At 56.5% G+C, this 26,743-nt stretch overlaps 3 protein-coding genes across 5 annotated transcripts in view; 1 reads left to right on the top strand and 2 right to left on the bottom strand.

The window, feature by feature from the left end:
* Positions 1-1,801: 1,801 nt before the first annotated feature.
* DNAJC30 (DnaJ heat shock protein family (Hsp40) member C30) lies at positions 1,802-5,079 on the bottom strand. The gene is made up of 2 exons (XM_072881771.1): positions 3,644-5,079; positions 1,802-3,328 (listed from the first exon to the last, which is right to left on the bottom strand). The coding sequence occupies exon 1, from the start codon at positions 4,783-4,785 to the stop codon at positions 4,147-4,149; it is 639 nt and encodes a 212-aa protein (XP_072737872.1). The 5' UTR covers positions 4,786-5,079; the 3' UTR covers positions 1,802-3,328; positions 3,644-4,146.
* BUD23 (BUD23 rRNA methyltransferase and ribosome maturation factor) lies at positions 4,701-10,380 on the top strand. 2 transcript variants are annotated; one of them, XM_072881767.1, is made up of 12 exons: positions 4,701-4,925; positions 5,025-5,062; positions 5,388-5,483; positions 5,718-5,800; positions 5,898-5,994; positions 6,817-6,913; positions 7,276-7,326; positions 7,927-8,012; positions 8,233-8,278; positions 8,602-8,663; positions 9,751-9,840; positions 9,993-10,380. In XM_072881767.1, the coding sequence occupies exons 1-12, from the start codon at positions 4,860-4,862 to the stop codon at positions 10,045-10,047; spliced, it is 867 nt and encodes a 288-aa protein (XP_072737868.1). In that variant the 5' UTR covers positions 4,701-4,859; the 3' UTR covers positions 10,048-10,380. The 2 variants fall into 2 exon arrangements, with proteins under 2 accessions (XP_072737868.1, XP_072737869.1); XM_072881768.1 differs by lacking the exon at positions 5,025-5,062.
* Positions 10,381-10,695: 315 nt separating this feature from the next.
* The window catches only part of STX1A (syntaxin 1A), a 99,278-nt gene continuing 83,230 nt past the window's right edge, over positions 10,696-26,743 (bottom strand). Inside the window, exons 7-10 of one of the 2 annotated variants that reach the window (XM_072881769.1) lie at positions 16,979-17,052; positions 16,504-16,641; positions 14,676-14,786; positions 10,696-14,023 (exon numbers count right to left, since the gene is read on the bottom strand). In XM_072881769.1, the coding sequence (XP_072737870.1) occupies positions 13,946-14,023; positions 14,676-14,786; positions 16,504-16,641; positions 16,979-17,052 (401 nt within the window). In that variant the 3' untranslated portion in view covers positions 10,696-13,945. Of the gene's footprint in view, positions 14,024-14,675; positions 14,893-16,503; positions 16,642-16,978; positions 17,053-26,743 lie in introns of both variants that reach the window. The other variant, XR_012045458.1, reaches the window with a different exon arrangement.

Consider the following 26,743-nt stretch of genomic DNA (forward strand, 5'->3'; position numbering starts at 1 on the left):
AACCCTGGGGTGAAGGTGCAGGGTAGAGCAGTACAGACCTGGAAGGGGTGGGCGTAGGGTGATAGCTGAGGCCCCACCAGCAACTCACCCTTGGGCAGTTCCTTTCAGTGACACAAACCTAAGAGCTGGCAAAAATCGATGTCAGGGGTAAGAGAGCAAAGAATCAGCATCCAGCATGCATACAACACATCAACCTACTAAAGGCAGACATAACATGGAGCTGCAGAGCAATGAAGAGAGGGGTAGGATGTGCTAGAAAACATGTAAAAGTGGCCCCAGTGGACCTGAGAGTGAGGAGGAAGAAATCCCCACTGTGAACATCCCACTCCTCCCAGCAAAGGCCTCAGGATGCCGACAACTCATGGTGACCTCCTCCCCAGCTGCAACTGCCATCCCCACCACCCCGAAGGGCACAGGCCAGGAAGGGGCTGTATAACAGCTTCGGCTGCATAGACCTGGGAGTGGAAGCTGTTACCTGCTGTGACCCCTACCCACAGCTGCCTTGCCCCCAGTTGCAGGAAGATGGGCTCTATCTCTCACAGAAACAACCCTCTGTGGCTCAGTACCCCCAGGGATCCGTCCTTGTTGTCTCTGAGGTGTGAAGACAGCCAAGGCCGCAAGCAGTTGCAGAGCTTCACCCTCTGCTGCATGGCTCAGATCCAGCTGCCAGAGGAAGGTGCTGGAGCAGCGTACAAGCCTGCCCCCTTGCAGCAAGTGTGAGGGAAAGCAAAGTCCTCATGGCTCTCACTGATCTGCCCGGCGCTTCTCCCTCTCTGAAGACAGCTCTAACCCTCTCCAATTGCTCAGCATCCCACTGATGGGAGCACTGAATAGTCACCTCTCCACAACAGTACTGCTCAGCCACTGCCACAGGAGAGGTAGAACATGGAGTTTAAATACAAAGTAGGTCTCTGTGCAGCAACGCTCACTCATCCTATCAGCCCTATTTGTGCCCTGTTTCCTCTCCTTTTCCACTCTGACCTTCCGATCCCAGTGGGCTTGTACAGCTGACACCACTGCTGTCACGGTTAGGCCCTGCTGTACATCTCCTAACAGTTGTGCCACAGGCGCCCCACAAGGACTGTGCTCACCTGGCTAAAGGAAAGCCGCAAGAAATCCAGTTGTTCCTGGCACCTCTCCATCAGGGAAACTAGGGAAAGACTGCGAAAGAATGCAATGACAGTATTAACACAAGACGAAAAAGCAATAGAAACCTGGTGTCCTGGGAGGTGGCAGTCAGTCTGTGCATTTGGACTAGCTCCAGCCACTTTGTGCCCGAGCTCCTGAAATCCTTCCTGGAGCAGAGGAGCATTCAGGCCCGACCAGAGCAAAGGTGACACTGGGGAGAAGTATACATTGTACCACCACAAAAGTGACAGATTGGATGCCCCAAAGCATCCCTCCATACCCTGCATGCCATGCTTCCCCTCCTCTGACCAAACTCAGCAGCAAAACTAAATGCTGCCTGCAGGATGTGAGTGCAGAGAGCCCAGTGAGCACATAGGGTACGTCACAAGTGCACAGCAACCACCACGTGCCAGAGGCAGCACAGAATGCGTCTCCAGCAGGCAGGAGTGAAGTCCACGGTGGCCCAGGGAGGCCATCCTACCTGCTCCCCACTGACTGCAGGCAGCATGCCCACCCTTCCCAGCACAGCCTCAGGGAAACAGGACCCCCCTCCCCACTATGTGAAACACCAGCCTGTCCCCTACCCTCCATTTTCCAGTAAGTACAAAGAATATTTACCACCCAAGCCCACCAAAAGAAAGATGTGTAATTTCATCACCAGTTTATGGCTGGATATCTTTAATGTTCAAGATGCATCATGGAGACCTGAGGAACAACGGGAAGAACCAGTAATATGAACTGCCCAAACCACGCACTGAAAGGCACATGGATTAGCTCAGTTTTGGTTCCTGGGTACTTCATCCCCAAATTTCAGACACAAGCACCAGACACAGAGCAGGAGAGTCAGCCCAGCCAGCTTACTGGAGCAGCTCTTCCCTGTCCCAGTGTTAGGAGCGATGCAGGCAACACACCAGCTAGCCTGTTCCTCCTGCTCCATGCTGCACCACACCAGACCCTCTCTCTGCCAGGAAGCTGGCTCAGGGCTGGGTACGGAGCCTGCCTGTGGGAACAGCCCACAGCCCCAAGCCTCAGCACTACATATATTTAAGAAAGATCAACCCAGAGGACACTTCATGTTTGGCAGGGCTGCCTTAAAAACCTGCAAGCCACGACACCAGGAACTAGACAAGTGCTCCCTAGTACCTACCACTTCCCATGGACATTCCTAGCTTTTCCAGCCTGGAAGAGAACGTTTCCTGCCAAACTCTGCCACAGAAGCCACCTCTGGTCTTTCAAGTGACTTGGTTTATAGCATGAAAATGCATCAGCATGTGACACAGAGCCACAACTCTGGAGACTTCCACTCTGTAACCAATGCCCTTGAATGCCAGGCTCCTGCTCTTCACATGCTGACATTTCAGCACTGTAATCCCACACAGAGGGAGGGACGGACTGACAATCAGAGAGGATCCTGGAAAGCCCTCTCTCTCTGCCCCTGGGTTGAATGTGCTCCAAACACGCAGCAGTCTCCTGAGTCTGCAGCTGGAAGTGGTATAATGCTTTCCAGAAAAGGCAGAAACCTATATACAGCATATACCTTGTACCAGTAGACATTACACTCCCTGTCATGCTACTGCCTCAGGCTCAGTTCAGTAACACAGAACTCCACAGCTGGAAAACACAGGACATTTGCTTTTAACATTTTTGTGTGGGGAGAAAACATAACTCAGGCTCACTGCAGTGAGAGACGAGGGCTTGGCTCCTGCACAGACTGCTGCCAGCCAGGCCCAGCAAATCCAGTGCAAAGTAATGCAGATGAAATCTTTGGCACATTCAGAGTTCAATACCATGAAGCTTTGCTCACTCCATGTAGTACCAGCATAGCACAGGTGAAACCTTCACCCAAAGAAAGACAGAAGCTCTGAGATACAATCTTTAGTTCTTAAAACACTTCAATACTTAAATAGGCAAATAGGCTTATGTGCAAATGATGCTTAGATACATGTAAAACACAAGTAATGCCACTCAATGCTCAGAAGCATACTACTTCTAGCCACGAAGGCTTGCGCGGGATGGTCTTGTGCAAAGTTCCTGACAAGCTCTAGACAGGATAGGCTGTTCTGAACACAGAAGTGTTTTGGGCAGCACCTCCAGGCGATGTCACACGCTGACCAGGACACGACCTGCCACAGGCCTAGGTTTCATTCCTCCAGGCTGCTGAAGCCAAGACTTCCGTATTCGCCACACAGCAAGGCAAGCCCTGAACAGGGACAGACAAGGGCAATGATGCAATTTGTAGACCAACACTCCTAAAATTCCCCAAAGATGTAGTAGCAACAGGTGCGACAGCACAGAGGTGGTAGGTCTCGGATTAACAGAAAACCACAAAAAGCCATAACTCAGCACCGGTGAGAACACTCCCCACGAACACACACAGCACACAAACACTACTGACAGCCATTTAATCTCTGCTGCAGCTTAGAACAGGCACCTGGTTCCCACCAAGGTCAAACAGCAGTGCCAATGGAAGGGACATGTCACAGTCCACAAAGCAGAGTCCATGAACCGCATTTACCTGTCAGGCACTGTGTCTGCAGGTCATATCGGCAGAGGGGGCACATCGCAGCCTGTGGAGCAGAGCCCACATGTGGTATCCAGTGGTCACACACTGTCTGCAGGTCACACTTGTGGAGGTCACGTCACAGCCACATACTGTGCCTGCCAGTTGCGCTCTGTGTCTGAAGGTCACACCGGCAGAGGGGTCAGGTCACAGCCCACGGAGCAGAGCCTGCATACGGAGCCTGCTGGTTGTGCACCATCTCTGAAGGTCACACTGGCAGAAGGGACATGTCTCAGCCCGAGCAGCAGAGCCCACACATGGTGCCTGCTGGTCATGTACCGTGCCTGAAGGTCACACCGGCAGAGGGGAAATATCACAGCCTGAGGAGCAGACCCTGCACACGGTGCCTGCCAACTGTGTGGGTGCAGGGTCCCAGCCAGCTGCCATGCCCACTGGTGACGCTCTGTCCTGCCACCGCAGTGGAGCTGGGTGGGTGCCCCAGTGGCTGCCCCTCGCTGTCACTTGAGGCCGTAGAGGATAGCAAAACCCAAGAAGAAGACGAGCCCAACCGAGAGGTCAGAGAGGAGCCGGAAGCGTCCCTGGGCCGCGGCCTCCTCCCGGCGGAGGCGCAGCTGCTCCCGCCGTGCCCGCAGCACCCGCTCCCGCTCCAGCTGCTCCCCGTAGTGCGCCCGATAGAAGGCGTCGAAGTCGAAGGGCGGCGGGACGGGCCCGCGGCGGGCGGCGGTGGGGGCCCGGGGCGGCGGCGGGGCGGGGGCGGGCGGGCGGCCCGAGGGCTGGGGGGCGCCGCGCAGGTCCTCGGGGCTGAGGAGGCCGCGGTCGTACTTGCGGCGCAGGGCGGCGCTGCCCAACACTCGGTAGGCCTCGCTAACGGCGGCGAAGCGGGCGGCGGCGGCGGCACTGCCGGCGTTGCGGTCGGGGTGGTAGCGGAACGACTGCTCGTAGTACGCTGTCTTGATCTGCGCCGCCGTCGCCGTGGCCGGGACCCCCAGCACCTCATACAGGTCGCGGCGCGGCCGCGGAGCTCCGCCGCCGACCGTCTGCCCGGAGCGGGACGGCGCCAGGGCGCGGCCGGGCCGCGGGGCCCGCGGGGCTGCGGGCAGGAGGCGCCGCAGGCGGCCGAACGCTGCCGGCTCCATCGGGCCGCGCCGCCTCAGCGCCCGCCGGCCGCCATCTTGGACGCGACGGGGCCTTTCGCGCGCCGCTCAGGGTAATGACGTCACGCGGCGGCATGGCGGGCAGCGGGCGCCGGCCCGAGCATCGCGGGCCGCCCGAGCTGGTGAGCGGCGGGGCGGGCGGGCGGGAGGGAGGACCGGGTCGCTCCGCTCCGCTCCCGGGGGTCCTGGGCCTCACCGCCTCCGCCTCTCTCTCGTTGCAGTTCTACGATGAGGCCGAGGCGCGGAAATACACGCAGAAGTACGGCGGAGCGATCGCTCTGCGGCTGCCGGGCCGCGCGGGCAGGGAGGGGTCCTGTCGTGAGGCGGTGGCGGGAGGGGACGGTGTCTCGTCGTGGGGCGGACAGCGGGGGAACCTGCCAGGGGTGGGGGCTCCTGCCGTGAGGCCTGCAGGGGACAACCCCGCCGTGTGGCAGCGGCGGAGTCCCATTGTGAGGCCGGGGGCTGGGTTTACCCCGCCATGTGGCGGCGGCGGCGGGGGGTGAAATCCTACCGTGAGGCGGTGGCAGGGGGCGTCGCGCCGCGGGGTTGCCGCCTGCTGCCCATGCCCTGGCCGTGCCTTGCAGCTCCCGGGTGGTGCAGATCCAGTCGCAGATGTCGGAGCGGGCTGTGGAGCTGCTGGGACTGCCTGAGGACCGGCCGTGCCTCCTCCTGGACGTGGGGTGAGCCGGGGCCCTGCCCTGTGTCGTGGCACACGGGCATCTGGGGCTTCAGCCGGCCGCGGCACTGGAGCCGGACAGGCGCCCGGGGGTGAGGGGCATCCATGCCCCACGGCACCGGCGTCTCTCTGTTGTGGGCTGAAGAAGAGGGACGGGCTGCTGTAGCGTTGCAGCTGGCCGGGGTCACCCTCAGTCCAGGCCTGTGATCCCTGCACTTTCCCCCTTTCCTCCCTTCAGCTGTGGCTCTGGGCTGAGCGGGGATTACATCTCTGACGAGGGTCACTACTGGATTGGCATGGACATCAGCCCTGCCATGCTGGGTGAGCAGGCCCTTCTCCCCTGCCACCCTCGCCTCACCTCAGAGGTAGTCCCCAAATGCGTGAGTTGGCTGCCTGAGCTGTGTTCTGTTCTGTGCAGATGTGGCCATGGAGAGGGAGGTGGAAGGAGACCTTCTACTTGCAGATGTAGGTCATGGCATTCCCTTCAGGCCTGGCACGTTTGATGGCTGTATCAGGTGAGTTCATGTACGTAAGCAAGCTCTCTTGATACTCCACATAACTGCATTGTCTGTACAGTACGCATGGTCTGCGTATGGTGCATAACAGATGAGTGTGACAGTCCTTATCAGTTGCTCTCTTTGCTCCATGCAACTTGACTCCACCTCTCTGGGACAAGCTGCTGAGATTCTGGATGGTAGAAGCAGTTTCTGACAGCTATTTCCCAAGTGCTGCTTGTCTTTTTTTGTGCTGGTGAGCTAGGAAGCTTATTGAAGTAAATAAAATAAAATTGGGGATATTGTCAAGGTTGAGACCTGCTCCAAGGAGGAAAACAGAAAGTATGTCTGTACCATTGCTCAGCTGCAAGGTAAGTCCCTGGATCAAAGGTTTGATGGTTGGTTTTGGGATGAAGGGCTAGGTGAAGGGGACAGAACCACTTTTCTGCTTAGAGAATACCTCAGAAAGGTGCTGGGAAGGAGCAGGGACTGTGTGTTGCTGATCTGAATGCTCTGTATGGGATTGCTCATTGGCAAAACCTGCATGGCCATGCAAGGGCCACAGCTAAGCACTTGAATTATTTGAGCACCTGGCCTAAAGGGGATGCTTGGTGATTCTTTTGTGCTTGAATAACTACTGCACCTTGTTGGGTTTTGGCATAGTAAGTCTCCAGAGGGGTTCATGTAACTGCAAAACAGAAGGCAAAGCTACATGGAGAAAATGAAATCGTTTCCCGGAAACCTAGCACATCCTTAGCGCTGGAAGTAAGCTCAAAGGGAGGTGACAGGCTCTGCGAAAGAATTGATGGCTCAGTGTCCTGGGGGTCTTGTTTTCTTTCTCAGTATTTCCGCAGTGCAGTGGCTTTGTAATGCTGATAAGAAATCACACAGCCCTCCAAAACGCCTGTATCGATTCTTCTCAACTCTTTATACTGCGTTGGTAAGTGTCATGCTCTCCTAGTCAGGTCTCTGCCTACTTTTACATCCTTGCTGGTGCATTTTAGCAGGATATTTTAGTGAGGTATTTTACATAAATGTTGCTCTGAAATGGAGGACTGACAGGAGCACCCATTTCCCATCTCCTTGCCTGCCTGCATGGTGTCTCATGCTTCTCTGATCTCTGCTGTTAGCCCCATGCCTTGCTGTGCTGTGGAGGAGCTGGCTCTGCAGTCTGAGAGAGTTCTGGAGAGAGTTCTCGAGGAGGCTTTGGGGAGGTGGGCACTATTGTCTGGGGTAGGAATTGGATGACTAGAGGGGTTGCCTGCACTGAGACAGGTTTGTGACCAACTTTATTTCCTGTAGGCCCGAGGATCCCGAGCCGTCCTGCAGCTGTACCCTGAGAACTCAGAACAGGTACAGGACATCAGTCAGTGGGGAAGAGGTACAGGCAGAGCCAGGCAGAGAAGTCATGTGCTGTTTGGGGCTCTGAATGCATCGTGTTTCTCCACATTGGGTCTTTGTCTCTGTCCTTCCCGACATCCGTAAAGCTCTTCAAGAGCCAAAAAAAATGTGTAAGGAGAATGCCCTATGCAATTTATGTTGCTTCACAGATTGCCTTGGGCTGAGCCTTAAAATAAAATAAATTGGCAGGACACGATCTGAATCTGCTGTCCTGGATTTTCCCCTGCGTGACTGGATTTGAAGACTAGCCAATAGTCATCAGCACTGTACTGTAACTCCCCAGGGCTGGAAAATTCAGCCCAGTATCCCTCTCCTAGAGAGTCTGCTGTGCCAATTAACCCAGGCTAGACTGAAGAGTAGGGAGAACCAAATAAACGCAGTGGACTGGTGTCCGGATGGTACTGCAGAACTGGGAGCTTGGTGCAGAGTTTAACAGGAGCAGGAACGACCCATCTTTGGCATGCGCAGTTAGTTGTGGTCAAGCCCAGAGGTCTCTTGGGCATTGCTGGTGGATGATGGCTAAATAACTTCTGCACATGCTTCTTTTTCCAGCTGGAGCTCATCACAGCCCAAGCTATGAGAGCTGGCTTTACCGGAGGAATGGTGGTAGATTACCCCAACAGCGCCAAAGCCAAGAAGTGAGTCCTGTATCTCTGTGTATGTGTGTGTTTGGGGTGAGGCCTGGGTTTAGTCATGATTTTTTTTTTTTTTCCCAAGCTGTTCCCTCTTCCATGATACAGTCCTGGACAGAGATTACAGCTTAGATCTGACTCTGTTATAAACAATCTCAGTCTTGCTTGGGGACTGGGAATCACATGCTGAATCCCAGCTTCATGCTCCTTATTCTTGTTCTTTCAGGTTCTTCCTTTGTCTCTTTGTTGGGGCATCTGGCACGTTACCAAAGGTGAGGAGCTCCGCGAGGCAGCAGAGTTGCCTTCCTGGCTGCTGGGTGATGTGGAAGAGCTGTGGGCGAGGGAAAGTCACAGAGTGGGAGCCAGGCAGCTCTGCGCATGCAGATGTGACTTCATTTATACATTTGCTGTCAGTCTTACCAGCCCCTGCTCTCCCTGAGATCTGGTTTCTTTGCCACAATTTCTGGATGACCAGTTTGTTCCTGCTCCAGTCCTTCCCCTTGCAGAGCCCTGGGTTCCCCTTAATTTAGATGGTATAACTATTAGCTTCTGTCTGCTCCAGAGGAGAGCAAAACTTCCCAATTTTGCTTTTCAGGGCCTTGGTACTGAGTGTGCTGATGGAGAAGAGATACACCAGGCAAAGTTCACCAATGAGAGGTACCGTGTAGGGGGTGATGCTGTAAGTCCTCCCCAAGCAAGGAGTGTGGGGGGTATATGGGTTTTGCTGACTGAGGACCACAGTGCTGCCATGTTAGAAGTGACTGAAGGGAAGGGTATGGGGGCACTGGGAGGACCCTTGGCAGCCCAGTTGGGCACTGCTTTATCTTATCAAAGGACCCCAGACCCAAGGAACGGAATGGCTTAGTTTGGAGGGCTTTGCTGTGGCGTCGTGGGGCTGTTGTTGAATCTTACCCTAGAGCTGCAGCTGAGCATTCAGTTTGAGATGTGCTTTCTGTCTGGCACTTGGCTCTCCAGCTCAGTGCTGTAGCATAGGCCAGTGGTGATCGGAGGCAGAATGTTTACAGTGCTGGTGATGCCAAGGGTGGCTTTTTTTGTTGGGGAGGCAGGCTGCTGTGCCTGAAGCCTGGTGTTCCCTTTCTTCTGCTGTCAAATTCTTTGCTTAGCTGTGGCCTGGAGGTTTCTCCCATGGTAGTGGTGCAGGGAGGAGCCCCTCTTGCAGCCAGTGGGAGAGACAGAGAACAAAAAACAGAGGAAAGTTGTCGTGGCTGCCAGGAGCTTGTGGCTGCCATGTTTTCCTGCCTCTTACACTGCTGTTCTCTGCTCACTTAGTCCAGGGGATACCTGGTCTTGGAGGGTAGTAGCGGAACTGGCAACTTTTTGGGAAGCCAGAGGCTTTGTCTGCTTTGTTCGGAGTAGAGCAGACAAGGGGAAGGTGGTTGTGCTTGAGCCCATATTCCCCTGAGATCCCAGAGCCCAGTGTGCTGCCAATGTGTCAGACATGGCACAGGGGAGTGCTGGCCTGCTGCAGCCCATGGAGGGTAGATATCCCTTGGCTTAGAGCTGGGGGTGGAAGCAGCCTCCTCCCCTAGCGCATCTGGAGTTGGACTGTTTGGCCATCTGCCCCAGTGCTGGCTGAGCCTCTTTCATCCCAGGGGTGGTGGGAGGGGTACTTGCTGGTTTTATGAGGCAGGGGGCATGCCCAGTTCTGGGTGGCAATCCTCCAGGGCAGAAAACTGTGCCCCCACCTCAGTTCCTCTCCAGCTGCTGTCTGCTTTCTCTGTAGGACACGGTTCAGAAACGCCAAGGGCAAGTCTGTGAAGAAAAGCCGGGACTGGATCCTTGAGAAGAAGGAGCGTAGACGACGACAGGGCAAGTAAGTTCAGCTGGGCAAGTAAGACAGCTGAGGCTGACTGTGCTGATCTGGCCTGCTATCACCCATTCAAACTCCTGCCACGAACCCACTTCCCTTCACCTCCCAGAATGACCTGTGGATTGTACTTAATTGCTCTCTTCTTTTCTCCACAGGGAAGTGCGAGCAGACACGAAATACACGGGTCGAAAGCGCCGCCCTCACTTCTGAATTGCTCTGGACACTGCTGGCATGGAAGATCATGTGTTGGTCCCTCCAGTGAGCCTCCCATGGATGGCACAGATGGGCACCCCATGCTGGGGACTTGCTGGGACAGGTCATTTTGGCTCTTGAAGGTGTAAACTGGCTCAGGTGCTGCCCAACAGCCAACTGCAAAGCTTCCTGCCCTGTTTTTCTGGTGAAGGTAGAGTGGCAGACAGTGCTCTGGCCACTTGGTGTCTGCAATGCCATTGCTTATCTTCCTGAGAGTGCAGCAAGCCATCTGGAGCTCCAGGTGAGCCAGAACATTACATCCAGCCTCCTCACTAAACAGTCAAAAGTGTTGCTGGTCTGCTGTGTCCTGCCCTCAGTGCAGGGGAGTACTGAGGTAGGAATATAGCACCTAGTTTGCTGCCAGCTTCCCCTCTGCCCACAGGCAGGGAGTCAGGCAGTATACAGTTGTGTATCCCATGAGGGCAACTCTTCCTCGTGGCAGAAGTGTTATTCCTGTGGCGATTGCTCCTGTGGTGCTTTGCATCAGGCCCTCCCTGTATGCTTTAGTGCTCCCAGGGTGCTGGGGTTCTCTATACCCCAGCCCTTGCTCCCCATCACCTCCTCCCTTCCCCTGAAACAGAGAGGTGCCAGCCAGAGCTTTACAGTTACAAATGTTTATTCTACATAAAAATTCCACAAAATGGGAAGCTGTTTTGCACCCAAAGCTTTGGGAGAAGAAAGGGAGGCTAGCAGGGAGGGAAAGGGTGAAGGAGAAAAGAGGCAACATACAGTGTCATCCAGTCCAGTGAGACAGAGCAAGCCAGGGTCAAGATCCACATAGAAAACAAGGACACTTAGCTCACATTACAGCAACAGTACAACTCCACGGGGGGCTCGGAAAGCCTTCAAGTACATTAATTACAAAAAAAAACAATCCCCAGTTCGAGTGCAAGCTGTGCGTGCCCCACACTGCTTGTGGAATACTGCATCGACACGCTCCTGGCGCTGGGAGGGCAGGTGGCACTTGGAACAGAGGTGGTGTAACTCAAAGGACAAGCGATCTGAGGTTGGGGGCTGGAAAGAAAACGTGAAATGTCTTCCCAAAGCACAACCACGCTGTTGGTGATTTGGTCGGTACATGCAACGACAGGTAGGTAAAAAGGAACTGAACGGGGCTTCCCGTAGTGCAGGGGGTAATTATTGCACCAAAACACCCTCCCCTCACAGCAAGGACAGTGTGAGCCTGCCTGTGGGGCGGTGATGGCAGCCTGCTCCTCTGCCTCCCTCGCGTCAGAGCCTGGGTCCACTGCCACCTGCAGGATCCCAGCAAAGTGCCAGTGGCAGAATCGCCAACTGTGGCCCCATCTGGCTCCTGCTGCTTGGGAGCTGCTGGCGGTGGTGGTACCAACAAGAAAGGAGCAAGTGACAGAATCCCCCCAGTGCTGTTCTTGGCCTCGTGCCTTGACAGGGGTGGACCACAGCCCTGATGTCATGTGAGCTTGTGCCACAAAAGCCGCTGCTTGGAAGAAAAAAAGTCACCTTGTGCTAGCAGTGGGCATCGCTGCAGGGTGAGAGCCTGAGAGTTTTTTTGCCTGCCTGCCCAGGAGCAGCCCTGCCACCAGTGTTATTGCTTCCCAGAGGAGGGGGCCCAGCACTCTGGCTCAGCAGAGCAGAGCACAGACTGTGGTGGCAGGGAGCTGCACAGGGGTGGGAGCAGCAGGCACTCATCTCCCTTTCCTGTAGCCAGACACATAGCCACAGAGCAAGGACCCTGCCCATGCCTGCCTCCTGCCCTGGAGGGGGGCTCCAGAGCTGGCCTGCCCCTGCTTGCAGGGGTCCCAGTGCCCCAAGCCCTTTTGCGCACACAGGCTGCAGTGCTGTAGCTCACATCAGTTGTTGCGGGACTGTGAAAGAAGGGGGCTCTGGCCTTGGATGCTCCCATGGCTGCACCCACTGGGGGCTTGGGCTGGGCAGGGCAGGGGAGCCAGGCTGGATGTGTTTCCCAAGGGCAGCTGAATGCAATCAGGGGTTGTATTGTGGGACCTTGGGTAACAGTGGCAGGGAAAGAGCTGTGCCTGGGTTGCTCCTGGGCAGGGCTGCACCTGGGGAAGGCAGTGCTATATCTTGGCTACAGCCTGCTGCCTTTCACCCTGCACCCGTGGGCACCACACACAGGGCCGGTGCCTGTGCGACAGCACCCAGCCAGGGTGGAGGAGCACAGGGTTGGAGCAGCCCTGCCCTCACCCTGGTTGGAGTGGGGAGGTGACACACTACCTGCAGCTGGAGTACTCTCTGCCATCAAGTGCCCTTTTTCTGCTACCAGCATCTTGGCTCATGTCCCAGTGTGTGGCTGTGAGCTTGGCCCCAGGTGCCTGCCCTGCTCTGGGCTCCTCTGTAGTGCTTTGGAATGTGCATGGGCCAGCTGGAGCCCCGGAGTCTCCTGGGGAGTGTGAGGGTGTGAGGGCAGAGCCCTGCCCCCAGCCCAAGGAAAATGGACAGTAGCAACACAGGGCCCCTCCGAGCTGCCAGCAGGCTCAGGCCACCCCACAGTGGCTGCATCCATGTAGTGGGTGCAGCAGAGGGCACAGGGCACCCAGGTGCACCCACAGCACCACACCAAGTGAGGGTGCCTTACTGGATGGCCGATGGGATAAGCAGGCAGAAGGGCACTGTGCCAGGAGGAGGTGTCAGGGGCAGGCCGATGCCAAGAGGTGGCAAAGAGATGGAAGGGGCAGTCAGGCACTGCTCTGCTCAGGAACTAGTAGGCTAGAGGAGGAAGGCTGCTGCTCCTTGGTTGCAGGGGGGTGGATGCAACAAGGGCTGCTCATGGGACCATGGCAGGAGAAAGCCCAACTGCCTCCAGCCCCCAGCCATGGGTGCCTGTGTGGAGAAGTGAGGCTGGAAGCAGCCCTGCTCCCAAGCAAGCACTGCTGGGGACTGTGGGCATCAGAGCCAGCCCCAAACCCCGACAGCCAGAGCCCAGGCCTCGGAGCAGTGGGAGACGGGGCCACTGTGTACTGGGACTGAGAACAGAATGATGAGGCTTTGGTGCAGGGCGAGCGGCCAGTGAAGCATGCTGGCCTTAAAGTACCTGTGCCCTCCTGCCCTGCTGGGCCAGCACCAGAGTGCAGCACAGGTCCTCACGTGGCCTGTCCCCATCCCCAAGCAATTGTGATGGCCCCAAGCAGCAGTTCCTCATCCCACACTGCTCCATCAGGCACCCGCCACCAGCAGCAGCATGTCTAGCCCCTGGCACCCACACTGGGGTGAGGGCTCGCCTAGGGAGGGGGCAGCTCTGCCATCAGCAGAGCAGCAGGGATGGAGCTCTGCAGCCAGGCACAGCCACGGGACAGGCCGGGATGGGGGGAGGCAGGGCCTGGCAGAGCGCACCCCTGGGGAAGGGCCCCATGAGAGAAGCAGCCCAAGGAAAGGTGTTTGCAAGCACAGACGTGGCTGACAGACACGAGCGCTCTGGCTGGAGGTGATGGCGAAGCTGGGGGATGGTGACTGGGCACTGTGCTCCTGAGGACCCCTAACACCCTTCGTTGGTCCCTCCTCATCCTCGGCTGTCACTAACACAGGCTGCCCAGCACAGGAGGAGCAGGAGGGCCCAAGGGCACCTCTGTCCCCACCCGGTCCCAGCCAGCCACCCAGGCTGGAGCAGTGATGAGAGCTTGGGTTTCCCCCCAGGGTTCCCCTTGCGCCCATCACTGTCCCCTGCACCCTGCCTGCGCCCCGGGGCTGGCGCTCCCTCCACACAGACGCACTGCACACACAGCGTCACAAACAACCATGCATTAGAAACTGAAATGCTGCTGGGAGGCTCCGGGGCTGCGTGGTTTGCTCCAGCGTGGCTGCGGCCCCATGGCACGCGCGGCTCCATCCATCGCACACAAAACAGTCCTGTGGGGTGAGTCTAGCCGAAAATGCCGCCGAAGGTGGAGGCAATGACGATACCCAGGATCACGCAGCAGATTATGATCATGATCTTCTTCTGCTCAGGTGTCCCAGCACCGGCAGGGAGAGAGGGGAGAGGGGACCGTGAGTGTTGGGGGCAGGCTGGCCCTGAGAGCTAAGATCTGCCCTTTTCCTGTTTGCCTGTGGTGGGCTCTGAGCAGCACCATGGGAGCCAGAGAGACTCCAGCAGCCCTGGGGCAGGGATTGGCACCCCAGCTCCCCCTTCAGCCCTGGGCTGGCAGAGCTGAGCTGGTGGCCCCTGGGTCCCCAAGCTGCTGAGCTGCTACGGGACCAGGTGTGGGGACCGGCATTCGGGGTGCTCAGGGTCAGAGCTGGACCATGCCTTTTCTCTACTTTTTTTTGGCAAGGGATGTGGCTCTCACAGGAGGCCTGGCCCACAGGGTCCATCCTGTCCCTTTTCCTCCCCCCAAGCAGCACCCCTGCCCCATGGCTTGTCATCAGCACTCATGCAACCTGTGCCGGGGAGCTCTGCCTCAGCTGGTGCCACCAGTGGGACCTGTGCTGCACCCAGTGGTGTGGGGTAAAGCAGTGCCCAGGCACTCATGAGGCTGTGCCATGCTGCCCACTCCTCTGTGCAGGCAGTGGGGCAGGCAGGGGCCTTCCCCTGGGATGGAGGTGTCAGCAGTGTAGGCAGGGGAAGACGGGCCCCAGCCAGTGCCATGACTCACCCGTCTGGCTTTGCTCTGGTACTTCACTGCTTTTTTGGTGTCAGACACAGCCCGCTCCACATAGTCCACCGAGTGCTCCACGTTGTACTCGATGCGGTCGATCATCTCACCCTGCAGAGTGGGGACAGAGCCCATGCGCGCACGTGCACACAGACATGAGCTCCTTCCTGCTTTACTGCTCCCTGGCACCATGTGGATGTCACCCTGCGCAGCAGCCCTGCACAGGAGAGGGAGAGAGAGACCATCAGTTACCTGCAGGCAGTGGGTGCCCCAGGGTGCCCTGGGGTGGGGGCTCTGGACGACGGGCTCTGTCCCAGAGGGCTGGGACCTCTGTGCACATCCCAGCAGGGAGGCAAGCAAGGGTGAGGGGGTTCCCCAGCCTGGTCCTGGCCTGGTGGCCACCCTGTCTGATGTCTCAGGTGACATCAAAGCCACAACAGGATCTACACTGATACCGTGCTGCACGCTGCTGAAACCAGAGGCATGGTGGGGGAAGCAAGGACAGCATCAGCAGTGCCACGTGGGGTGCTCATGAAGTCACACAAATGCAAGGATGACCACCCTGATCCGCACAAGCACCCTGCCAAGAACGGAAGGCCCCGGAGCAAGGCTGGCAAGACCAGACTGCTGGGCCCTGCAGGGACTCCTGCCCCACTCTGCCCCCGGGGCTGCAGGGGTGGGCTGGGGATGTGGCTCCTGCAGATGTGAGGATACAGACTGGGGAGAGCTACCCCCCTCCCCGCCTACCCACCTCCTTTGGCCCCCTCCTGACTGCACAAGGAAGCAGTCAGGTCCTGCAGCAGCTGGAGACAGAGTCTGACAGTTCATATGACCAACAGGGCTGGCAGAGCCCCAGCTCAAAGCCCAGTGCCCTCCATGGCTCTGCAATGCTCATTTCTCAGCCTAATGCTGGAGACCACGGGGAGGACTAGCCTTGCACACCCCTGTCCTCCCCCACACACACCCAAGCACTGACCCCCACCAGGCTCCCTGCTGCCCCTGTCCCATGCCAGCCTGGCAGCATTGCCTAAAGCTGCTCCTTCTCCTTCCCACCTGTGCCATACCTGGGGCAGAGCAGGCAGCTGCCAGCACTGCTGCCAGCCCGGCACCCCCTCTGCTCCTGGTGCGAGCAGCTTGGAGCCTCCCACCCCACAGGGCAATGCAGGGTGCTGGCGCGGTCTAGCCCTTAGACTGGGGCAGGGCTCTGTGAATCCCCCACATCTGTCCCCCAAGGCAGACAGACAGGCCACCAATGCCACCATGCCACAGCCACCCTCACCTGCCTGCCATGGGCAGGCCCTGGCACCATGCGAGAGCCGCAGACATGCAGGGCGCAGCCATGCAGAGCAGAGCATGCAGCACCGGTAAGGGCTCGGCGGGGCTTTACCTGCCACTGATGTCTCCTCAGGCCACGGCAGCATGGCAGGCAAGAAGGGGGGGGTGAGCAGAGACACCAGAGCACATGCCCGGCTGAAGGACCAGGTGCCGTGGGCTGGTGGCACAGCCAGGGGCGGCCTGGCAGGACCACCAAGGCTGGCAGCACCCTGAACTTGCCCGGCAGGGCCCAGTGCTCCGGGGGAGATAGAGACATCACCTGTGTGGCAGCCACCCGCTGCCCTTCTCCAGAGCCCAATACCACACCTCCCACCTGGGGCACATGGTGGGTGGCTCTGGCCCTGGGGAGCCCAGCTCAGCCCCAGTGGGAGCCGTGTTGGCCCCAGATGCCGTTTTTCTCCTCAGCACCCACCCAGGCAGGGGACCGGCTGGCAGCCCCGTCCCCCTCCAGCCTCCTAGGTGAGCTGGCCACTGGGCTGCAGTGTCTCCCTACCTGGCTCTCCACCAGCATGGCCATGTCCATGAACATGTCGTGCAGCTCTCGGATGCTGTTCTCCAGTTTTATGATCTCGCTGTGCCGTGTCTCAATCTCATTCAGTGCCTGCTTGGTGATATTTGAATCCATAATGATCTGCAAGAAGACAGGGCCACTGAGCACTGTGCTTACCTCCTCAGATGTCTGGGTTAGGGCCACCAAGAGAGGAAAGAGCAGGAGCCCCTCCAGCCACCCCAGCCAGGCAGTTTGCAGCAAATCCCCACCCTCCGGCCAGGATGCAGCCCCTGCTCAGGCAGCATCCTCGGGCCAGACCTGAGCACCCAGGTCCCACCTCCTGCATGGACTGTGCTCATCACTCCTATACTGGGGCTGCTGTGGCAGCACGTCCACCAGCCAACCCCCCTGGGATGAGGGGGCTGGCTCGGCTTTTGCCCGCGCCCGGCTTGGACCAGGGCTGACATGCGGTGCTTACCCCAGAGGAGAAGATGGCCGGGTTGCCACTCTCCAGCATGTCCTCCAGCTCCTCGCTGGTGGTGGTCCTGCCAGCTGCAAGCAACACAATACGAGTCAGCTGTGAGTCCTCTGTCCCCACCATGGGTCCCGCAGCTCTACCGCAGGGCTCTGAGAGTGGAGCGGAGCAAAGCTTCCAGCCCCGAGAGTGCACTGGGCAGTTCGAGGGGATGCCATCCCAGAGCCCGGCTCTGTGCCAGCCCTGCAACCCCTCTTTTTAAGGGGGTGAAGCTGCCAGCTTGGACCAGCTCACCCAGGAAAGCCCATCTATCCCTCCTGGTCAAGTTGCCCATTCCTGCGGGTCAGAACCCGATCCTAAGCCAGTTCAAGACCATGAGGACACTGGGCTCAGCAGGGCTGGCTGGCCTGGCAGGCACTGCTGCAGTCACTGGACTGCCCGAGTTTTAGACCTGCAGCTGCGTAACAGAAACCAGGCTCCATCCTTCCCCCTGCGACACAGCCCTCCTCCTTGGCCTCAGGGTGGTACCTTCAGCCCTTTGGGAGCAATTCACCCATTGTGCATGGTTGCCCTCCCCTCCCCATGGACATACTCCACAGTGCTACAGAGGAGAGAGATATTAATCACTCCGTGGGTTACACTGATCCCCCACCATCAATTGCAGCGTGTTCTTCAGGTTAACGGCCAGGTAGGACCCATGAAATTATAGTGCTAAACTGAGACAACGGTGCCATGCAGGCTTTTGCTGGGGCTGCCCAGTGGGAGCAGGGAGGGGGAGAAGGAGGTCACACCTGCAGAGAGGGCAGGAGATATCCCACCGGTGTGATCAGGAGCGAATGGGGGTGGGCAGGAGCAGATAACAAAGTGACTTTACCAAGCCCAACAAATCCAAAACCAGCAGAACGGCAGGCAGGGAGGGGCTGGGGTCTGGTATTGGTGCCCCCCCCCTCACCACGCTGGCCACAGGCTCTGTCAGGGACGATAGGGGCCATAACATCCTCCAGGATTATTCCAGGGCACCTCTGAATGGGGGAATGGAGGAGACGTGGCAGAGCACAGGGACAGCCCACTCCCTGCTTTCAACAATGCCACACTAGGGGCTCAGACCGAGGAGGTGCCTGAAACCTTGAACGCAGTCCAGACCTTCACCACAAGTGTATCAGTGCCCCAGGGAGCACTGCAGGGGGCCCTGCCCACCAGCCATGCTGCCACCCTGCCTGGGCAGTTCCTCCAACAAGTACACCTCCACGCTTCATTATATGTCTCTTTCTTTGCAAGGTCCTGCACCTGGGTCAGGGCAATCCCCATTACCAGCACAGACCAGGGGATGGAGGGATGGAGAGCAGCCCTGCAGAGAAGGACTGGGGGATACTGGTGGGACATGAGCTGGCAATGTGGGCTTGCAGTCCAGAAAGCCAAGTGTCTCCTCGGCTGCTTCACCACCAGCGTGGCCAGCAGGTCGAGGGAGGGGATGCTCCCCCTCTGCTCTCCTCTCCTGAGACCCCCCTGGAGCACTGCGTCCAGCTCTGGGGTCCCCAGCACAAGACAGACATGGACCTGGTAGAGCGGGTCCAGAGGAGGCCACCAAAATGGTCCGAGGGCTGGGACACCTCTGCTATGGAGAAAGGCTGACAGAGTTGGGGTTGTGCAGCCTGGAGAAGAGACAGCTCCGGGGAGACCTTACTGCGGCTGCTCAGTACTTAAAGGGGGCTTGTAGGAAAGAGGGAGAGAGACTTTTGACCAGGGCCTGCAGTGACAGGACAAGGGGCAGCGGCTTTAAACTGAATGAGGGTGGGGTTAGATTGGATAAAGGGAAGAAATGTTTTACGATGAGGGTGGTGAGACACTGGCACAGGTTGCCCACTGAAGCTGTGGATGCCCCATCCCTGGAAGTGTTCAAGGTCAGGTTGGACGGGGCTTTGAGCAACCTGATTAGTGGAAGATGTCCCTGCCCACAGCAGGGGAGTTGGACTGGATGGTCTTTGAAAGCCTCTTCCAACCCAAACCACTTTATGGTGGAGTTGGGTTGGAGTCTATTATTTTCTTGCCCTGAGATGCAGAAACAAGAAGAGCACCCAAAGCTCCTGTGCTCTGCTCCTTGCTGGGGCCCCACACGCATGGGCATTCTGAGTGATGGGAAAGCACATTTCTGGCTTTGCCTCAGGAAAATGATGCCATATCAGCAGATATTGGTGGTGATGGCAGCCAGGAACACATGGGAGCCTGCAGGCTCTGGGCAGCGTTACCAGCGCCACGTGGAGGTTGTTTGCTGTCTCCTGGCACCAGGAGGCTGCATGAAAACCACACACACCCAACGAGCAGGAGGCTGCAGTACAAAGGCTTTGTTATCTGCTAATGCTCATCAGCTCTGATTTCCCACCAGACCAACAGGGTTTACGTCCATGGCTGGGCCAGGAATGTGCAGCCTCCTCATCAAAAGCAGGTAACAAAGCTTTCTGGATGCTTTCTGGGCCACGTGATAAACAGAGCACCAAGACCAGGAAGGGTGCCAGGGTGCAGAAATGTGCTGGGGTCCCTTGCAAACACCATCTGGGAACTGGAGCTCTGGGAGGCTGGAGGGCACATTTCAAGACGTGTAGCAGGCAGCTGGGATCATTCTCCTGATCTCCCTCATGCCTGCACCTCCTCGCCTGGCAGTGAGAGTGTTGCATGGCTCCTTGCTGCTTGCACCAGATCTGTTTCTCCTCCTGGGAACTCAGGCAAGGAAGCAAGCAGTGGGCTGAAGGGACAGCAGCTAAGGGGAGCAGCTCTCCCAAAGGCCTCCAAGGAGCAGGACTAGCTAGAGGGCTGTGACAGTGCCCTAAGCACAGGTGACAGAGCCTACATACAGGGTTATGAAGGGGCCTGGCACCTGAGAGGGGATGTCTGAAGCCTGTGTCATCCATCCCAGTTGTGTCAGGCAGGGCTGGATTCAGCACAGCAGCTCCCCCAGCACCTGCAACAGGTTGTCCACAGCAACCAGCACAGACGGGACACTGCAGGAGAGAGCAGGAGCTGAGAGCTGCAGACTGGAGCTCATGGGGCTTCTGAAAGCAACATGGAACTGTGACCAACAAATGGCACAAGAGAAGGAGACATTTGCTGGGGTGTCCGAAAAATGGTTACAGTCGGAAGAGAAATAGAAAATAAAAAAAGAACACGAGAAAAAACAGTGGCCAGGAAGCAAAAATGGAAATTCCTTAAAATAAAATTTTTCTTCTATTGTTTTTCTTGAAATGAAACACTTTCTCTGCAAGTTAACTGCCCACAGCCAGGAAGGAATTCCTCTATTATTTATGTGACTAATATCTCATAATCTAAAAAGCTAATGGGATTTTTATTTTAATAACTGATAGGAATGGCTCAGTGACACAGCAAGCATGGCCCAGTTGGCTCTCGCAGCAGGGATCCAGGGCACAGACCCTCCAGGAGCCGGCACTGTTCCTAGCACACCCAGGGCTGTCTGACAGGAGCTTGGGACAGGCAGCCCAGGATGCATGGGAAGAGACCAAAATGGGATGAGCTCGGCCCTGCTGTGTCCAGACACCGAGCTTTCAAGGTAACAGGATGGCTCCTGGGCCACTGGTCCAGGTCACGGCAAGCTGTGGTGCTGTGTGGGAACTGGAGCACCCAGACCTCCCTGAGACCACACACTCAACAGGGAGAGCAAAGAGACACAGAGAATGGTGGCCCAGATGGTGCAGGGAGAGCACCACGGCAGCACTGCCAAGTCTCCCAGCCTCGGGCTCTCCCAGCAGCAGTTTCTACTCCTGTAACTCTTGGGGGACAAGCAAGTTGCCTTCGACAGAACGAGGAACCTCAAATGAGCCTGCTCCCGTCCCGTGGTACCAGGGGCTGGAGGGAGGGATTCAGCTGAGTGGCTCAGCGGGGAGCCCAACCCACAGCTCATCGCTTCTCCTCTGCAAATGGAGTACATCTTCAAATCCAGCTGCATACTGCAAGGAGACCAAATAATGAACAGTGCAGACCTTAAGAACATCTTTAAAAAGTACAATAAAGCTTATAAAAAAGAAGAAAAGGCACTTGCCTAACGCAGCAGAGAGATGATCCATGTGTGAGACACTAGCACCAAGAACCTGAGAGGGAGAGGAGCCACAACCTGCTCCTCTGTGCTTGGTCTGCAGCCCCAAAGAGAAGCAGCTGGAGCCAGACGATAGGGAACCCTGCCCCACAGCAGAAGCCATCCCTTCACAGAGCAGGAGTGGGGATCCTCTGGGGTTGGGGGCAGGCTAAGCCAGGAGCCAGTGTGGCCCTAGCACATGCAGGGCCCTCACCAAGCTGGCATGCATCCCACAGCATGTGAGCAGGATGCTGAGAATGGTGTCCACCAGCAGGGACAGACAACACAAGCTGTGAAATCAGGTCTGGGGTAGCTCCAAAGAGTCCTATCAGGAGCAACAGGAGATGGAGCTGGAGACAGGACTGGAGACAAAGCTACAATGTAGGGCCGGGGTCCTTCCAGGAGACATGGCCAGAAAAGGACTGGGGACACTGGAACAGTTTGCTCAGAGAAGCTGTGGATGTCCGATCCCTGAAAGTGTTCAAGGCCAGGTTGGACGGGGCTTTGAGCAACCTGGTCTAGTGGAAGATGTCCCTGCCCACGGAAGGGAGGTTGCACTGGATGATCTTTGAAGGTCCCTTCCAACCTAAACCACTCTGCAAGTCCATGATCCTATGACATGATTACAACAAAGATCCAAAGTCCCAGGAGACAGGGCTGGAGACAAGCTATCTTGAATGTAGACCTGAGCCCACCCCAGGAACAAGGCCAGAGTCAGGGCTGAAGACAGGTATGTCTGCAGCACGGCTCGGATATGGGCTGGGTGGCACAGGCTTGATCTTACACAGCTCCTGGACCCACAGGCAGACGTAGAAGTCCCGTGTGAGGCTGGTCTAGACAACTAAGGCCTGTTAGTGCCCCCAAAGCCCTGAGAAGCTGCTGCTTTGCAGCAAGAGAACAACCTGACCCCCTGTCTGTACCCCGTGTGAGCTCAATGCAGCCTGCTTATAGCTGCAGGTGAAGGCTGAGCTCTGCCACCTGTGCACTCACAGGTCTAAGGAGCTGCATAATGCCAACGTCCCCTTACATTGTTCATCCTCCCCACCTTCCCCAGCTCTGGGAAGGGTCTGCAGCCCATTTCCAGACACCATTACATGTTTTAGGATGACAGACCATCACTCCCACCAAGGGTGACCCGCGACACCTACTTGCCAGCTCTTCCTGCCTGTTGGCTCCTTGCTCTCAGCTGAAACTGCCCTGGTTCCATGAAGGGAGAACAAGGGCTCGAACAGCACAACTTTACAAACCCTCCTGCTAACTGTGGCTCAACTCCGAGCAGTCACTGGCACAGTGACAAAGAGGAGCGTGCCAGGCGCGGTGCATCAAGGGCTACTGGCTCTGCCCAATTCAAGCCCTAGAGACAGCTCCGAGGGCAAGCAGTGGGGTCAGCTCCAGGAGATGCCATGTCTCTCACAGGCAGAGGTGGGATGGGATGCAGGATACATGGTTCTCATCTCAGCTCTCACAACCTCCTTGCTGCCCCATTCCCCTATTGCAGAGCACGGGGCTGGTAAAAGCTGCAGCAAGGTGAAGGATGAAACATCACATGGATTAATAACCGGCTAGCCAGTGCAGGCTTGGCCAAAGGCTATAGTTGGTCAGGAAGAGCTTGCTTTAATGCTGAGCCAAAGCACAAGGCCTGGAGGCTGCATCTCGCCCACGCTGTCCAGCACAATGCTTGCCAAAACTCCAACCTGCAGGACCCCAGAGGACTTCCCAGCAAGTCCACCGCCTTCTGGCTAGGTTTCCTGGTTTGGAAAGGCTGCCGTTAGCTCCTCAACAGCAATAAAATCAGATGAAAGTGTGCTAGATACTTGCATGATCTGCTGCCCACATCACCACAGAGCTACTGCACAGCCACAAATGGGAATGAAAGGACTGAGGCAATGCAAGGTGCCCACAAAGGGAGAAGAGCCTGGGGAAAACACGTGCCCTGAAACTTGGCAAAACACTGGAAAATCATGAGAACTGGACCTCTGCCTCCCCAGAGAGCTCCAGAGTACATCTGCCTCTTACTTGGTATCTCTAGAAATTAAAGTTTCCTGGGGAGAAGAAGCTCTGCCAATGACAAAGCAGCACAGAGCATCACTGGGAGCTGCAGCACAGAGGGAGAAGCAAACTCAGCCCTGAGCTGGCAAGCAGAGAACAGTGAGAGATGATGCACAGGTCATGGTGCAGCAGGGCCATCAGAAGCTCTGGGACAGGCAGAGACATGAAGCCACCGAGGAGACTTTCCACCTCAAGGCCACTGCACAGTCCTTGGCCCTGCGATGCCCGGCTGGATGGAGTGACCATCCCCATCGACCAGCTCCCAGGGGATGGGGCAGGAGCAGCTCCATCAGGGCGTGCAGGACTCTGGGGAAGCTCCCAGGGAAGCCTCCAGTGCCACAGCTCACACCCGTCACCCAGCTGACGCCAAACGCCAGTTTGCTAAATTCTGCATGCCAGACGCTCTATAAATAGGGAAGACTTCAGGCACCTCGGGGCTGTGGAAGTCAAACATGCCATGGCTGAATTAACTGTAATGGCTCAGCTGTGCTCCTTCGGCTCACAGCATCCCTCCTCCCGGCAGCAGAGCTGCACGAGCACACACAGAGCAACAGCTAGGGCTCAGGTTGGAAGCACCGAGGACAAGGCACCTTCCCAAGGCTGGGATCCTCTGTCTGGATCTGGCTTTCAAGCTCTCATTAGATACAAATCCATACCACTCATGGATAACGCTGAGATGGATAACACTGAAATGGATAACGCTGCCCTGTCTGCCCGTGCGTGTAGAGGTAACGGGTACAAGTGACTCGACCCAGTTGGCCGTCCCCCAGCTCAGACAGGTCTAGCACTGCCTGTGGTGGTGTCAGGATGAGCAGACTTCAGCTATAAAAGCCTGCTCAGCACATCACAAACTGCCACCCGCCTCCCTGTCCCTCAGGACCCCTTCTGCTCAGAGCGGGGGGGCTACAGGGGCCAACTTCCAGCGCCGTGAAGGCATTTCCACCCAATGAGACATTCTTAGCTCAGATAAATCCTGTGGTCATTCCTGAGATGAAAGTGTCACAGGAATCCTAAATAGGAATTCCTAAACAGGAATCCCCATCTCAGCACTGGGGGCTCCAGGACCACCCAGGGCTGCCCAGAGGAGCCCACTGGGGCTGGAGCAACCCCCAGACTCTCCTGGCTCAAGGGCAGCTTGGGATGCATCCACAGCTTGCCTTTCTGCACATCAATTAACCTGGTCTCACACAGTGGGACAGGGGCTGATTAATTCTAGCAGTGCCTTTGGAGACAGCAGATGCTTTATTTTTGGCTCCTCAGTCTTGCACATAACACAACTGTTCATAAAAACAAGCAGCGTCTGTGCAGCACCTCCATGGCTTCAAAGCTGCACACCCACCACAGAAAGCTCCTCCAAGCCTCAAATCCAATTTCTCTGGGAGCAAAACCTAATTAGATTTAAGATGTCATTTCTCATAACGGACGGAACAGAGAGGAAAAAACCGAAGGAGCGACACCTCCCACCACAGGCAGCGGGGAGGCTCGTGCCTGGGGAGCACGGCTCCCAGCAGCAGACATGGGGACACCACTGCGGGGAGGCACGGTCCAGCTAGAGGACAGCCACTGAGCATCTGTCCTGCCGTCACCAACCCCAGGACATGGTGCATCCTATGATCCCTCCATGGCATCTGCAGTGTGTTTGGGAGCAGAACAAGTGAGTAGCAGGGGGTTGAGGGCAACAATTAAGGCTGGGGCAGAAGCAGTAGGAGAGGAGACGTCATCCACTTCATCACGTCAGACAGGGTCCTGGGCTCAGCATGTGCCGGACGGGCAGGGGTTACAGTGAGGGTCACTGAGGCACAACCTGTGGCACACACAGACACAGCGGTGCCTACACAAAGGGAAGGAGCAGATCCCGAGAGGACTGTGGGGAGCCCCAGGGGTTGGCTATGGCCCAGGGCAGTGACTATACATCACCATTTCTTCTGTGACTGTCCCACTTCCAGAGCAAGAAGCAGATGCGGTTAGGACAGAGAAGCTCACCAGGCGCTGGGGAGCCTCCCCAGAGCAGCTGAGAAGTCCTTGCTTTCATACTTTCAAAACCCGAGTGATTTACTGGCTTTGCTGTCAGAGCTCCCAGCACTTTCTATCTTTGGATTCATCAGCTGAAAACAAGAGCTGACAATTTTGTAGAGCTTTGTGCAGTTGCCACATCCCAGCTGAGCTCCGTTCAAAAGAGCCTGTTCAAGAGCCCCCAGAGCAGCAGGGACTGAAGGTGCTGGCTGGGACACCCCAGGACAAGGAGAGGCCTCTGCCCAGGAAGCACTCCTGATAAAACCTCAATAAGCTTGTTGCTTTTGATGAGCCTTCTTGCCAGAAGAGATTTTCCACTGTCCTGACAGAGGAACCCAGCTTTTGCAAAGGACTGTGCACAGGATTGTGTACCTTCCCAGCACAGACCCCATCCTGCATCTGCATCTGCTGCACACCTCCATCCCGAAGGGAAAGCACATCCCTCACTGTCACTAACTAGCACGTCTGCTCTGCACCCAACCACTGCACCAATAGTGAGTCCTGAGCAGCCTTTTCTTTGTGACCCATCAATGCTCTGTTGGGCACTGACAGTCTGGCAGGACGGACAGAGCGAAGACAAGTATAATTTAATATATCTGCATAATTTAAGCAAAGCGGCAGAGTCCTTCCAAAATCCTAGAGCATAAAAACAAGAGGAAGGTTTTTTTCAGGTCTGCACACAATTACGGACCTGGCCAGGTCCTTTCAAATCTTCTACTCTCTTAGAAGGGAGGCATAGGGATACCTTAAATTCCTATTTACATTACAAGCCATCCCTGTGGCTGGGTATCACCTACACAATGATGTTAGTTGACGAATGAGTCAGTCAGCTGGAACAGTGACACACTCATCATCCTGCTTTACATTAAACGTCAAGCTCTTGTTGAGCCTCATGTCAGTCAACCTTTCCATTCAGCCAGTGTGAAACATTTCTATTATTATTGTACATCATAAAGACTAATCTTATCAGAGGAAAGGCTTGCACAGCCAAGTCTCCTTCTAGCCCTCCACAGAAACTACCATACCCCACTAGCACCCAGATTCCCAGGCATCTGCAGCTCATGAAGGACATTCCCACAGGTGACCATCAAGGACACCATTCTGACTCAAAGATCTCCTACCTTATTATTCACGCTGAGTTATGAAAGAGAAGAAAAACACCCATTTGTTCGTGAGAAAAAAGAAAGTGGACTGGGCTTCAGACTCTTTCCTTTTGAGCACAAAAGCCCATGACGCCTCTCTGACAATGAGATTATTTGCAAAAAATCTCTTTTAATCTCTGCTTGCCCTGACTTCTCCCTTGCTTGCTTATTCCCCTGATTATGGTGGTGGTACAGTTCTTCTTTGCTGGGAGATGACCATGCTTCTCTAAAACTAACCAGGTATCACCAATTGCCCAGAAGAACCACCAGGAGAGCAGGTTTTGTGGACAGGCAGGACCAGACTTCTCCTAAGTGATGGGCTCTGGACGATGCAGGGAAATCTTAGTGCCACAGTGGTGACAGCCTCAGAGGTATCACCTGGGGCTCACCTTCGGCCAGAAGACACCACTACTGCTACTAAGAGCCATCATGGTCCTGGGTCCAGGGAGATGCCTGGGGCAGGCACCGAGGCTTGTGCTCCTC

This window comes from Ciconia boyciana, chromosome 17, assembly GCF_034638445.1.
Source record: "Ciconia boyciana chromosome 17, ASM3463844v1, whole genome shotgun sequence".
Classification (NCBI taxonomy): Eukaryota; Metazoa; Chordata; class Aves; order Ciconiiformes; family Ciconiidae; genus Ciconia; species Ciconia boyciana.